General features: G+C 33.5%; 1 protein-coding gene across 2 annotated transcripts; it reads left to right on the top strand.

Moving 5' to 3' along the window:
* The first annotated feature begins 79 nt into the window (after positions 1–79).
* Positions 80–14,069, top strand: LOC140050959 (DNA repair and recombination protein RAD54-like). 2 transcript variants are annotated; one of them, XM_072095982.1, is made up of 22 exons: positions 80–140; positions 2,567–2,662; positions 2,857–2,964; positions 3,111–3,171; positions 3,480–3,618; positions 4,949–4,968; positions 5,157–5,206; positions 5,672–5,749; positions 6,306–6,369; positions 6,482–6,534; positions 6,944–7,037; positions 7,232–7,356; positions 7,708–7,858; positions 8,349–8,455; positions 9,134–9,206; positions 9,584–9,733; positions 9,985–10,095; positions 10,582–10,705; positions 11,012–11,090; positions 11,477–11,656; positions 12,515–12,678; positions 12,975–14,069. In XM_072095982.1, the coding sequence occupies exons 1-22, from the start codon at positions 138–140 to the stop codon at positions 13,171–13,173; spliced, it is 2,229 nt and encodes a 742-aa protein (XP_071952083.1). In that variant the 5' UTR covers positions 80–137; the 3' UTR covers positions 13,174–14,069. The 2 variants fall into 2 exon arrangements, with proteins under 2 accessions (XP_071952083.1, XP_071952084.1); XM_072095983.1 differs by lacking the exons at positions 80–140; positions 2,567–2,662; positions 2,857–2,964; positions 3,111–3,171 and adding an exon at positions 3,211–3,284.
* The last annotated feature ends 1,901 nt before the right edge of the window (positions 14,070–15,970 follow it).

The following is a 15,970-nucleotide window of genomic DNA, read 5'->3' as shown; positions in this document are numbered from 1 at the left end:
TGTACTGTGTCAAAGGTTCTTTCTTTTTTTCTTAAATTCTCAGCGCGTAATTTAATTTTTGTTTTTGATGGAGAATTAAATTTGCTGTTTTTGGAGTTTGGCATGTTGGAACGTGGTTTATTTTGTCGTGCTTTTTTATGGTATATTCTAAATTTATATTTTTTGACCAATTTTGTTGCCTCTAGGACTAGGCCTAGCCTAGGCCCTATGCATATTTTAGGCCCTACTAATATTATTATACTAGCTAGGCTAGCTAGAGGCCTGCCTAACTAGGCCAGTAGCTAGGCTAGGCCTAACTAGGCCTACCTAACCTACTACTAGCCTAGGCTAGCTAGGTAGGCCTCTACTAGCCTAGGAAGGAGGCCTAGTCTAGCCCTAGTACTAGCCTTAGCTGGGGCGCTAGCCAACTAACTAGTTGGAAGAGGCCAAAAAACATACTATCTATAGGAGGGAGTGTGTCATGTCACACCAAAATCAGTCCGGGCCAAAATCGGTCCGGCGGACCAGTTTTGGCTGCCAAAATCAGTCCGGGGGACCATTTATGGCTGCCAAAACCTGTCCGGCCGGACCAATTTTGGCCGCCAAAACTGGTCCGGCCTGGATAAAATCGGTCCGGGCAGTAGGACTGTTTTTGGCCGCCAAATATGGTCCGGTCTTACAAATATATGGTGCGCAAAATGAGTCATATAATGTATATATCATTAAAAAAAAGGCATGATTAGTCATTATTGAAAACTACGGGGATTTATTTGTTATTTTAATATTATAAATTAAGCCTGTTTTTTTTTTATTATCATTATTAGTAGTAACTCATCAATAATTAATACTAATTGTTAAGCTTTTTGTATACAATATGTATCTTTGCCTGTTTTTAATCCATTTTTTCTTTTTTAACATCTTCGTTTCCCCATGATGTTAAAAACAATTTAATTTATTAATTTATGGTTAATCAATCAATATATCAATTCAATACAATTATTATAAAACAATTATCCAATATTGATTAGGCTGAGGAAGGAAAAAGGCCTCAATCATAAATAAAATCTAGCTGGCAATATCAGCGTCTCATACCCGTTCATGTGAGTGTGTGGCAGGCCGAAATATGAGTGAACACCTAAGTCATGTTTTTAGATAAAATACATTTATTTATAGTATTTATCCGACAAGATAACTTACTAATATATATCATGGGATATTTTTCTAGCCATAAACAACTTAAAACAGCATCATAGGCCTAGTAATTCAATTAAAATCGACAGAAGAAAAGCCCGGACCGATTTTGGCAGTGGCGGACTGCTTTTGGCCACAATTTTAGAGCCAAAACTGGTCCGGCCGGACCGATTTTGGCCCCGGACCATATTTATCGTGACATGTCACACCAAAATCAGTCCGGGCCAAAATCGGTCCGGCGGACCAGTTTTGGCTGCCAAAATCAGTCCGGGGGACCATTTATGGCTGCCAAAACCTGTCCGGCCGGACCAATTTTGGCCGCCAAAACTGGTCCGGCCTGGATAAAATCGGTCCGGACAGTAGGACTGTTTTTGGCCGCCAAATATGGTCCGGTCTTACAAATATATGGTGCGCAAAATGAGTCAAAATGTATATATCATTAAAAAAATGCCATGATTAGTCATTATATTGAAAACTACAGTGTTTTATTTGTTATTTTAATATTATAAATTAAACCTGTTTTTTTAATTATCATTATTAGTAGTAACTCATCAATAATTAGTACTAATTGTTAGGCTTTTGTATACAACATGTATCTGCCTGTTTTTAATCCATTTTGTTCTTTTTTAACATCTTCGTTTCCACATGATGTTAAAAACAATTTAATTTATTAATTATTTATGGTTAATCAATCAATATATCAATTCAATACAATTATTATAAAACAATTATCCAATATTGATTAGGCTGAGGAAGGAAAAAGGCCTCAATCATAAATAAAATCTAGCTGGCAATATCAGCGTCTCATACCCGTTGGTGTGAGTGTGTGGCAGGCCGAAATATGAGTGAACACCTAAGTCATGTTTTTAGATAAAATACATTTATTTATAGTATTTATCCGACAAGATAACTTACTAATATATATCATGGGATATTTTTCTAGCCATAAACAACTTAAAACAGCATCATAGGCCTAGTAATTCAATTAAAATCGACAGAAGAAAAACCCGGACCGATTTTGGCAGTGGCGGACTGCTTTTGGCCACAATTTTAGAGCCAAAACTGGTCCGGCCGGACCGATTTTGGCCCCGGACCATATTTATCGTGACACCAGGCCTATAGCCTAGGCCCTAGGCCTATGCTAGCCTACTACTAAATACTAGAGAAAAGGAAGGGCCAGACTTCTAACTAGCTAGGCTAGGGTCTAGCTAGTAGTAGTAGAGAGTGGGTGCTGGGGTTGGTTGAGGATTTGGCAACAATAGGCCTAATTAATAATTGTAATTTTATTATTATTTTTATTAAGAATGATCTTAATTTTCTATAAAAACATAGGCCTAGTAGAGCCTAAATAGTCTAGCTAGGCCTAACCTTTTCCGTGTTTTTATTTCTATTACAGAGACGACAACATGCACCTAGCCAGCTGGCTCTGGCTACCTCAACAGCAAAAAAAAGGAAATCTTCATTTGATGCTACATCAACTACTACTGACACTGTGAGTTTTTCAGATTACTTAATTGATAATTAATAATCAAGTTAAATCAACAAAAACCATTGAATTGAACCAAGGATTATTAACCACTGACCTACAGTACCATATTTGGCAAACAAGCAATTTTTTTTTTCATACCATAGTTAGTAAGTTAAAATATATATTTATCAAGAAAATGTATTTTTTCTTTACTTCAGGAGAGAAGCAAATACATAAAGTGCGGCCGGAATGATGTGGTATCATCTTTAGTTGCTAGGCAACCTTTAGAGATAATCAGCAATGGCTCAACACAAGCATCAAATCATGTAACTTCCTGAATTATTCAAATTAAATGAATCTTTATAGATTTGTTATTGTTGCATTTACTATAGGTTTTGTAAACACAGTATATGATAACATCATTTTTAATAATTCCTGAGCTCTGATTGGTTGCTTTCTTTTCTTATTACAGGAAGACTTAATTCGGAAGATTTTATCTAAGCCATTCAAGATTCCAATTCCTAATTATAAAGGTAAAATGATATCATTTTTTTTTTATTGTGGTACTCCCACTACAGAACAGCCTTGGGCTGGCCTAATATGTCTGGTTTTCTGGAAAATCTGGTATTCCAAATGTTTTTTTATGGTAAACAAAATCTTTTGGGACCTTTTTAAAAAAATTCTGGTTTTACAGAGTTTCTGGTTTCCAAAAAGTGCGGTATTGAGAGTGTTGACTGTATTACAATACATTTTGTGTAAATATATTGCAGTACATTGTGGAACTTTTATCCAAATTGAATACTCTTTTCAATCATTAAACTTGTTTATATGTTTATAATAGGACCAACATTTGGGGGTCGTGCTTTAGGTGTAAGAAGGCAAGGTGCTAAGCAGCCTCTACATGATCCTAATGAGGAAGGTGCCCTCGTTCTGTATTCACCACAAACGTTATCAGCACATGACCAGATTGTAGTTGACAGGTTGGTTAAAAATACTATTTGATCATGAATTTCATTATTTAACCAAATTTTATAATGTTTGTCCATTAATTTTTTGAAATGTCTATTGTATTGTAATGTTTTTATTAATAAATGTATAAATCAAAAGGAAAATTACTTTAAAAATGACAATGCTGTGGGTATTGGTGGCTGGATCTCAACGGAGATACAAAATGACAATGCTGTGGGTATCGGTGGCTGGATCTCAATAGAGACACAAAATGACAATGCTGTGGGTATCGGTGACTGGATCTCAATAGAGACACAAAATGACAATGCTGTGGGTATCGGTGGCTGGATCTCAACGGAGATACAAAATGACAATGCTGTGGGTATCGGTGGCTGGATCTCAATAGAGACACAAAATGACAATGCTGTGGGTATCGGTGACTGGATCTCAATAGAGACACAAAATGACAATGCTGTGGGTATCGGTGGCTGGATCTCAATAGAGATACAAAATGACAATGCTGTGGGTATCGGTGGCTGGATCTCAATGGAGATACAAAATGACAATGCTGTGGGTATCGGTGGCTGGATCTCAATAGAGATACAAAATGACAATGCTGTGGGTATCGGTGGCTGGATCTCAATAGAGACACAAAATGACAATGCTGTGGGTATCGGTGGCTGGATCTCAATAGAGATACAAAATTACAATGCTGTGGGTATCGGTGGCTGGATCTCAATGGAGATACAAAATGACAATGCTGTGGGTATCGGTGGCTGGATCTCAATAGATACAAAATAAAATAAGCACTGAAAATTACAATGCTGTGGGTATCGGTGGCTGGATCTCAATGGAGATACAAAATAAAATAAGCAAAAAACTAAATCAAAAGTAAAACAGCCAGAAAAATTAGCAAAGCTTTCAGGCAGCACTAGCCGTTCACCAGTGCAAGTAATTAAAACTAATATTAGTATATATATATATATATATATACTAATATTAGTTTTATTTACTTGCACTGGTGAACGGCTAGTGCAAGTATAGTGTTCCAACCGTACCACGGCGAGAATGTTAAAGGGTCGTTATCCGATCGAGTTAAAGAACAATACCACGAAAGCCCCAGTGGTCTAATGGTTAGGGCAACTGCATATCAAGCAGACGGTCCGAGTTCGAGTCTCGGTTGGGGCGATTTTTTCTCATTCTCCCAGATTTCCTCATCTTTATCGTTTCAAAAAATTAATTAAATAATTTTCAGTGTATCACCGGGCGGTTTGGAATTTATTTCTATGCTTGTTGTGTTTATATATATATACATATATGTTTTTTAATAATAAATATGTCATTTTGTGTTTTATATTTTAGAGAAAACCAGCAAGTTCACGGTAAGTTAAGCTGGAATCTAGAAAATTATATATTAATTAAATTTTTTATATCAAACTTTCATCAATAAATTAATACTAATGATTGGCTGGCACATCTAAACATCTATTTACTATCTGTTTCACATTGTTCAATCCACTCACAAACATAAAATAAGTATTTTAAAACAAATAATTCACTTTTTTATCAGTTGTTGTTGATCCAGTATTATCTAAAGTACTTCGTCCTCATCAGCGGGAGGTAAGATAAAATTATTTTCTGCCATTGTTTCCATCAGTATTTTTGTTTGCAGGCATTGAGAAACAACCATCTGATGATATACTGGAAAATAATTAGTTTAAAAACCAAATTTGTGAGAATGAGAAAAAGGAACATAATCCAGATTCAAACCCAGAATCTTCTAATTGATAAGCAGACATCCTACCATTAGACCACTGGGTTTTCATTATGGCTTAAATTTGATTGGATAGCAACTCTTTAATACCGTCGACGTGGTATGGTGCAACAACACTAATCCTCAATTGTACGCACAACAGATAAATTTGATACGGTTTCTATACTGTTGATAATATATTACCTAAATTTTACAGGCATTTATACAGACATTTGCCCATCAGTAAACTGTGGGTATAATTTTGTTTGAAATGAATTTGCAAAAATATGTTTGTACATTCTGCAATTTTAATGTTATTTACTTTGTTATAGGGTGTTGATTTCATGTGGAAATGTGTTACAGGTCGCCAGATAGACAACAGCTATGGGTGTATCATGGCAGATGAAATGGTATGCTTATAGCAGTACTATTTAATTGTGATGTGCCCAACTATGGTGGTGATATGCCTAAATATGGTAGTGATATGACATCATCATGTCCATATATGGGCACATTACATTTTTTTTCACATAAAGTTTGATAGTGTAGGCTTTAGATTTGAAAACTTATCATCAAGGCATATTGAATGATTCCGTATCATAATAATGGTTACTTGTTAATGTTGTTGTATATGGTGCAGTAACAATGGATCATAGTTTTCCATTTTGTTTAACATTAGCACACAGTTAAAGTTGTGACCTTTGTGGCATTAAAGCAGTGCATCGTCTTTAGGGAATATTTCCCACAACCCTGACAAAGGTCCCGCTGTGTTTGAGTGTTTTTCACTCATCTTTGTGGTACTGTATGTATATCTGTAGTAAAAAACTGTGTGGTGTAGTTGTTTAGGTTATTCATTTAACTTGGTGTATCAAATGTATATCATTTTAAATATGTTCACTTGGTAATACAAACTTTATTCATTCATTTTTTTTATTCATAGCTAAATATATTTTACTTTTTATACAGGGTTTGGGTAAAACACTTCAATGTATTACCCTTCTTTGGACCTTATTGCGTCAAGGACCGGATGGTATGTAATCGATAAATTCAAAATAAAGCATGGAATTCAAATAATTGTTAGCAGTTTCATATTATCTGGATACAGTATAGTATACTGTTACTAATATGTTTAATTGTTTCAGCCTCGCCAGAAATTCAAAAGGCAATTGTTGTTGCGCCCTCAAGTTTGGTCAAGGTATGAATATTTCATTATAATTACAGGGCAGCATATAAGTTTTGAGTATGTTTTGAATTAGATTAAGCTGGCCGAATTTTGACATACATTCAAATATTTAAAAAAACATAATTTCCAGAAAACTAAACAGGCTTTGCGGCTTTTCAAAAAGGTGATACTTTCTTTCACTACCATGCTTCAAGGAGCTGCTGTAATACAAGTTAATTGTGGAGTATTAAGTCGTTTGTTTAGTCTCATTTTTTTTTTTAATTTAAAACACTTTACCTAATCTGCAGAACTGCATTTATTTATTAAATATTTCAAAATGAAAGCAAAGTTTTTAAAAAAAACACTGAAAAACCGTCAGTTTGTTTAAGATTACTGTCTACTACATATTCTAATTAATTGTTTATGAAATATTTTTTTTCAGAACTGGTACAATGAAATCACAAAGTGGTTGGGGAACAGAATTAATGCGTTAGCCATTGATTCAGGATCAAAAAGTGAAATAGATAAACAATTAGGTAAAGTCAAGGTTTTAGAAAATTGACCATAAATTATTCACATTTTGATATTGAACTTTCTGACTGAAAAGCTAAGAATTGAATATTTAAACATTTAACTATTGTTTTGTAGTTGTCATTATAATGTATTTGCGATTTTTATGAATTTTGTTGAAGTAGCCTTTGAAATTACGTAATACTGTTTATGTTTTTAGATTACTTTATGAGTCAGACAAGGAGACGTGCAGCCAATCCGGTCTTGATCTTGTCTTACGAAACTTTCCGTCTACATGCTTCCGTCCTTCATAAAGGCTCCGTTGGCTTGGTCTTATGCGATGAGGTTAGCTATTTAATTCCTAGTTTTCAAATTTCCCAGCTCAGTTCCTGATAGTTTTAGTCAACCTCCTGCTGAAGAGCCCATTTCTCCAGATAATATTTGTTATGGAAAAAACATCCCGATAATGTATAAATTTATTATTTTAGGATTATTATTAAGCACTCATTTGTTAACTAAAGATAAAGCATTTGTTTTCCTACATATTTTCCACCTTTGCCGTGCCTGGAAAGGTTACTATTAACCCATATGTCTAAGAATGTTTTAATAGCGCCCTCTATACAGTAGTTTTGGCAACGTCTCTTTTCATATACAGCAAACAAAGTTTTTATGTTCCATTTTTATATTTCAAAACAGGGACATAGACTGAAGAACTCTGAAAACCAGACTTACCTAGCATTGAATGCATTAAATGCTAAAAGACGTGTTCTACTGTCTGGCACGCCAATTCAAAATGATCTTCTGGAGTATTTCAGCCTTGTACACTTTGTCAATACTGGCATTTTAGGTGTGGATCTTTCTTTTAACATTTGAGAATTTTACCATAAACATTTTCAACAATAGGATTATTATAAACATTTTCCCATTCTTAACATTTAATTGAGCGAGTGAGTGGCCGGGCGGTTAAGACGGTGGAAGCATAATTACGTAGCCATAACATCGGCAAGGGTTGTGAGGCTCACCCCTCCATGATTCCGGTGGTAGAACTAGTCTCGGATAAGTACTATAAACCGTAGCTCCAGTGTACACATCTAGCTCCTGTGCACTTTAAAGAAACTAGTACATCTTTTGAAACGAGTAGGGGGTTAGCCAGGTGTAATAGTACACACACAGCCACTGATCATAACAGTCTTTGACTGAAGAGGTTACCCAGTATAAAGAAATAATAAATTCAATTGAATTTAGTTGTCATTAGTTAATTTACACATATTACAAAGGAAAATGATATTAACTTCAGGTGTAAATACATTCTGATTTTGGCGTTGCTTTAAACTTAGGTACTTCTCAAGAATTTAAGAAACGATTTGAACTTCCAATTTTACGTGGTCGGGATGCGGACGCTTCTGATTCTATGAGGAAAAAAGGGCAGGAGAAGCTAGAGGAGGTAGGCGGTAATAATGGTTTTTTTGTACGAAATTACTGAAACTAGTTTTTTTAATTTCTTTTACCTGACCTGTAATCTGCTTGTCCTGTCAGTGGTATTCCTTAACAATGCCATGTTGATCCTGTCATGGTCCATTCATCTATACAGGTTTTTTTTAAATGTATTTATTTATTTTTTTATCTTAATGTAACTAGTTTTTAGTGGGCCTCCTATCACAAGCCCCTTTCATCTTTTAATTTGTTTGTCCTTTTTGTTATTGTTTAGATGAATAAAGAGATTAAACTTGGTTTGGGTAGATGTATACTTTCTGAAATTTGCAACCTGAAAATAACTTATTTTTGTATTTGACATTTAAAAAAATAAATAATGTCCCATATTTGTGTAAAACACCTCCGCATTTAAATCCTATGAACTATGAATCCTATATATGAATACATTTTACTATTTAAGGTAGCTTGCTTCATCCTTAGTTTGTTGCTTCTGCTGGGCTGTATTTTTCAAATGCAAGTTTCATAATGCGAGACACTTTAAGTACTTTAAACGTTTAAATGTTGGTCTTGCTAGACCCTAAAACAACCAAATATTTATTTTGTGTGTTTAATTTTTATTCCAACTTGTTATACTGAATTCCAATATTACTTTTATAGTTATTGATGTTAACACATTTTTATTGTACAGTTAGCAAAGCTAGTGAACCGCTGCATTATTCGAAGGACGGCATCAATTTTGTCCAAGTACTTGCCAATTAAAAGTAAGTTGATTTATTTATTGTTCATTTCTTTTGTAAAATCTTAAAATATATTCTCACCGGTGTGTTTTTTTCCAAAGATTTTACATGGGTCCCTTGTGAAATCTTGGCAGAATTTCCAGGAAATTGTCTTCACACTATGCAAACCTTGTTATAAGTTGTTACTTTTTGTTTGAAAAGGGTATTAAATCTTGTCTACACTATCAAACGTTATGTGATAAAAAAATATGTGATGTGCACATATATGGACATGATGATGAAACTTGTTTGATAGTGTAGACAGAGCTTAAGAGAGCCTTTAATTTCATATCAAAGTAAGCATCACAATCTAGTGAATGAAATATATCAATCATGTAGTTTCCGTTCATTTCTATTTTTAGTTGAACAAGTTGTGTGTTGCCGGCTAACACCACTACAAAGTGAACTTTACAGACGGTTTGTCAAGTCAAAAAGTACTGAAATTACAAGTAATGGAAAAGTTAGCGTGTCATCCCTATCTGCAATCACTCATCTTAAGAAACTTTGCAATGGTTAGTAAGCCTATACAATATACAGTATTAAAAACCACATTGTGTTTATTGCCTTGTCACCAATGTTATTGTACAGAAGAATGTAAAAGCCCATTTAGATAGATAAATATATTTATTCATACATAAAACAAAAGAAATCTAACAAGTTTTTATCCTAGCACTATAGGATAACCATCTATGCTGCCTTTGATGAAATGATCTTTTCACACATCCAATCAATCAATACTAACTTTTAGAAATTTTTTTGTCAGATCCTTCACTTATTTATGAGAAATGTAAAATTGGGAAAGATGGATTTGAAGGAATGCTAAGTTTATTTCCTGATAATTATAATCCTAACATTGTTCGTCCAGATTTATCAGGTAAGGAGCCATACATCTTTGAATTTTAATGAACCTCGATCCACAGTTTGTAATACAACATATTGATCACAAACCATCAATAAATATGCTACGCTGCTCTATATAACGCTCTGTCTACAATATCAAACTAGTTTGGCAAAAAAAGTGTGCTGTGCCTAAATATGGTAGTGATATGCTTAAATATAGTAGTGATATGACATTATCATGACCATATGGGCATATCACATTTTTTTGTCGCATAAAGTTTGATAGTGTAGTAGCTTAAAACAATTTCTGTACTTGGTGTTCATCAACCAGTATGATACCTTTGATGTTTAAAATTAATTTGTTAAGCTCTGTCTACACTATAAAACTAGTTTGAAAAAAAAGTATGATGTGCCCAAATATGGTAGTGGTATGACATCATCATGTCTATAAATTTAATAGTGTAGACGGAGCTTTAGAGCGATTAAGTCATGATATTCTTTGTATTTGCATTTTCTACAGGGAAAATTCTTGTACTAGACTACATTCTAGCCATGGTGAAGAGTACAACAAGTGACAAGGTGGTACTTGTGTCTAACTACACACAGACACTGGATCTATTTGAGAGGCTATCCAGGCTTAGGGGGTAGGTTAATGATATGCGTAATTATGTTTTACTAACAAATTTACATGGCAAAAAATCGGTTTCCAAAAAAAATAACTAATTTTTTTTTAATGGATATCATGTTTGAAGGACAAAAATATGTAATTTAATTGTGCAATTTTGTAGCTTCAGCACAAAAAACCAATTATCGCCGCTACAATAGCTAAACTGGTATGGTTAATGAGAAAGCCAATTTTCATAAAACTATCTAAAAACTAAGTAAGCTATCAAGCACTCAATAATTATTTTATGTTTAGTGTTTAAAGTAAAAGTCTTTTTTTTTTCTAGGTATATCTTTGTACGCTTGGATGGATCAATGTCTATAAAGAAGCGGGCTAAGATTGTTGAGAAGTTCAATGACCCCAGGGTAAGTGTTGGAACATACGCCCACCTTGTCACATAGACACGCACAGAATCAAAAGATATCCATCAGATTAAGTTATTTAAACCTATCAATACTTTATTTGTCAAAATACTAAAAATGTGAGGTCAATTTTTATATACAGCAGTTTTTAAAGTTTAAATCACTCTGATTTTACGCTAGGCCCATACAGCCAAGCAACGGGTACCTACATTTTGTTCAAATTTATCGCTGTCATAGTTTGGACAGCGGCCTCAATATTTTGTTACTGTGCAAAACAGAATTTAACAGGCTTACGAAAACGAATACTTTTTTGTTATCGCAGTCATACCGTTGCGAAACCTCTCTATTAAGAATTTACTTATGCACAATATTGTCCTTTTGTGTTCTAGAGTCCAGAATATATCTTCATGTTGAGCAGCAAAGCTGGTGGGTGTGGCCTTAATCTGATTGGTGCAAACAGACTTGTGATGTTTGATCCTGACTGGAACCCAGCCAATGACGATCAAGCAATGGCACGGGTCTGGAGAGATGGACAAAAGAAACCTTGTTACATTTATAGACTAGTATCAGTAAGGCTTCTCAAGTACTCCTTTTTTGTTCTTTCGAAACAAAACTAAACACATTCTTTTTTTCATTTGAAATGAAAAAATATGTGAAATAGAATTGATCATACACATGCAACAGCATGTAAATTACAGCATAATCTATATTTTGCTTATAAATTCTCATTTGCGGCTTAGGGAGTGGAGTAGAAACAGTTGTGAGTTACAATTTTTTTTTCGTCATTTATTTTATATTTATATTATATTTTATTTATGTTAAAGGAAAGTCTTTAAACAGTGATTGGATTCGCTTTTGACAATCCTGGCTTTTTGTTTCATTATATATTTTTATGTATTCTGTTGTAATTGTAATGAGCCGATATTGAATAAATCAAATCAAATCAAAACCCTATAGCACTAGGTCAGAATTGAACCCTGTACCTTTGGAAGTAAAGGCAAGCATGTTTACCACCAAGCTACAGCTCCAATTTTGACTACCTTGCAAATGTGTTGCATAATATACTGACAGTACATTGTAAATGTTTAAAAAAATACGATGTTGGTATAAGACCAATAATTATAGCCTAGTGTACACATTTTTGTACAATGTTAATAATTTCATAACCATGTCTATTGGGAACCAGTGGCCATATTCACCATTCACACTTAGGCTAAGGGAAAAACTCAATCTCCTATCTAAGTGAATACAATTTAAGGGAAATACCTAAATATTTATTGAGTTAAGTGAAATACTTAATATTTAAGGGAAATACCTCACTTAAGTGTGATTGGTGAATACGGCTACAGTGGTCTTTTTGTTAACTATTATTGTAAAAGCTACAGTACATTTGTGATATTGTAAATGTTAATCTTTTGTTGTGACAGACCGGAACAATTGAGGAAAAGATCTTGCAACGGCAGGCTCACAAGAAAGCGTTAAGTAGCTGTGTGGTTGACAATGAAGGTGACGTTGAAAGGCACTTCTCCCTGGAGGATCTACGACATTTATTCAAGCTTAACCAAGACACTTTGAGTGACACACACGATAAGTAAGATTCAACATATTTTACATGTGTCTGTCTACACTATCAACTAGTATGATGTGTCCAAATATGGTAGTGATATGCCCAAATTTGGTAGTGATATGACATCATGTCCATATATGGCCACATACCATTTTTTTGTCACATAAAGTTTGATAGTGTAGACAGTGCTTTTAATCACCAGGGTAATAATTTGCTATGTAAAGCGCCTTTGTGCATGATTATTCATGAAAAGGGCGCTATAGTAATTATCAAAAACTTTATAAAAATGTTTTGGTTCTTTTAATTTCTATCCTTTGTAGGTTTAAGTGTCGCAGGTGTGTGAATAACATCCAAACAGGTCTTCCACCAGAGGGTTCGGATTGCAACAGCGACCTCTCTCAGTGGAACCATTGTGCTGATAAGCGAGGAGTCACAGATTGCATACTGAAAGGGGCGTGGCAAACTAGCGTCTCGTTTGTATTTCATCACAAGTCACATGATCAAATAAAAACAGTCTGATCATGATGGTTGATTGATTTTTTTTTTTAAATAGGAGAAGAAAAAAAAAAAAAAAAATTTGATATTGTCCAAGAGTACAGAAATTGAACTGGAGTAGAAGAGCTCAACAATTCTGATTTTTATATATTTTTAAGAAATTGAATGGATGTGCTCGACAAAATTGTCGTATTCAATTAGGACTTTTACCGTTGAGTATAGTTTTTCCATTGACGGAGTATTCTTAACGAAAAACATTTACAAAACGTACTCAACGAATCTTTATGTTGATTGCGAAAGTTCCCAATTGAATATGACAATGGTTAACTGTTTTTAAGAATATTGTTTCTATATATTTCACACTTTATTATAAATTACATTAAAGCACATTTTTTTTTTCAATATTGTATTGGCATCAGCCTTCCATTTTTGGTTTTCCGCACGGATTTAACTTGCGGTTGTCCGGTTTCGCTCATTATACTTTAAATTGTTTAGTATAATTATTTAGAAAATTAATTAAATTAATTACAAGCACAATTAAAAAAGTTGTTGCTTGGCAACTGCACATAAAAGTAAAATATATATCTCATATACCAAACATTCAATTCTTAATACCTTATTTTACTAATTTTAACTTATTGTCATTCATTTTCAGACATAGCCTCCACCAGGGATTAAATATATTAAAAGCCAAATCTGTACAAAGCTTATTCATGTTATAATTTTTTTTTAATTTAAAATTTTACAAAAATATATAGCTTTTACATGATTATGTAGAAAATGAACACACATGAAGGAACGTCAAGCTGGCTTTAAAATACAGTAACAAAATTATATATATACAGTATATATATATATTTCTATGCATGTCATATGTATATAATAATGTAAATAAATAATAAAAATAGTTAAAACAGTCACTGTCTGCTTGAGTTGTCCGATATTTGAACTTTGTCATCAGAAGCCTTAATTGCGTGAATAAAGAAGAAATTTAGATGTGATTTTTCGCTGAAGGATTTCTTGGAATGTCAATTCTAATTACAAAATGATAAAGATGTTTTTAAGCTATGCTTCAGTGAACATTCTAATGTTGTGTGTGTGTTTCTGAGTAACTCGTAGGAGAATGACATAAACTTGACACTATTTTAGGTGAACATTCTAATGTGTGTTAGTTTCTGAGTAACTCGTAGGAGAATGACATAAACTAGACACTATTTTAGGTGAACATTCTAATGTTGTGTGTTTGTTTCTGAGTAACTCGTAGGAGAATGACATAAACTTGACACTATTTTAGGTGAATATTCTAATGTTGTGTGTTTGGTTCTGAGTAACTCGTAGGAGCATGACATAAACTTGACACTATTTTAGGTGAACATTCTAATGTGTGTATGTTTCTGAGTAACTCGTAGGAGAATGACATAAACTAGACACTATTTTAGGTGAACATTCTAATGTTGTGTGTTAGTTTCTGAGTAACTCGTAGGAGAATGACATAAACTAGACACTATTTTAGGTGAACATTCTAATGTTGTGTGTATGTTTCTGAGTAACTCGTAGGAGAATGACATAAACTAGACACTATTTTAGGTGAACATTCTAATGTGTGTGTGTGTTTCTGAGTAACTCGTAGGAGAATGACATAAACTAGACACTATTTTAGGTGAACATTTGAATATTGTGTGTTTGTTTCTGAGTAACTCGTAGGAGAATGACATAAACTAGACACTATTTTAGGTGAACATTTCAATGTTGTGTGTTTGTTTCTGGGTAACTCGTAGGAGAATGACATAAACTAGACACTATTTTAGGTGAACATTCTAATGTTGTGTTTGTTTCTGAGTAACTCGTAGGAGAATGACATAAACTTGAAACTATTTTTAGGTGAACATTCTAATGTTATATGTTTCTGAGTAACTCGTAGGAGAATGACATAAACTAGACACTATTTTAGGTGAACATTCAAATGTTGTGTGTGTGTTTCTGAGTAACTCGTAGGAGAATGACATAAACTAGACACTATTTTAGGTGAACATTCTAATGTTGTGTGTTTGTTTCTGAGTAACTCGTAGGAGAATGACATAAACTTGACACTATTTTAGGTGAACATTCTAATGTGTGTATGTTTCTGAGTAACTCGTAGGAGAATGACATAAACTTGACACTATTTTAGGGGAACATTCTAATGTTATATGTTTCTGAGTAACTCGTAGGAGAATGACATAAACTAGACACTATTTTAGGTGAACATTCAAATGTTGTGTGTGTGTTTCTGAGTAACTCGTAGGAGAATGACATAAACTTGACAATTTTAGGTGAACATTCTAATGTATGTTTCTGAGTTTATTTTATATTCCGGCCTATTGCATGTTTTTTTCCTGAGTAACTCATAAGTTAAACTTGACATATTTCAAGTGCGCAGCGACCAAACATTATGAAGTACACCTTTTTTATCATTATAAAATCATAATAATATTTGGTTAATTTACATAGTTTATTATGAGTTCAGATACTTACGTTTCTGAGAAAGTGACGTATATGGTGGATAATTTAGATTTTAAAAACATTTTGATTCAGCGCGAAAATAAAAATCTGAAGTTGAATAAAACGCCAAAACGTAAAATTCAAGTTAAATTACCTTTTGTTTTTTTTTTCATAATTTTTGTAAATATTCTCTACAACGTTTCTACAAAAAAACAAGGATTATTTTCGGGTAGTTGAGCTATACCTATACAACTTTCGACTATCCCTTATCATAAGAAAGGGCTTGTTTAAAGAAATGAATGTGTATAAAAAAATCCCAAAAAATTATTAAACATAGGGG

The sequence above is a fragment of the Antedon mediterranea genome, chromosome 6, assembly GCF_964355755.1.
Source record: "Antedon mediterranea chromosome 6, ecAntMedi1.1, whole genome shotgun sequence".
Taxonomy (NCBI): Eukaryota; Metazoa; Echinodermata; class Crinoidea; order Comatulida; family Antedonidae; genus Antedon; species Antedon mediterranea.
The sequence above is the reverse complement of the archived record's forward strand: the minus strand, read 5'-3'. Positions and strand labels throughout refer to the sequence as shown.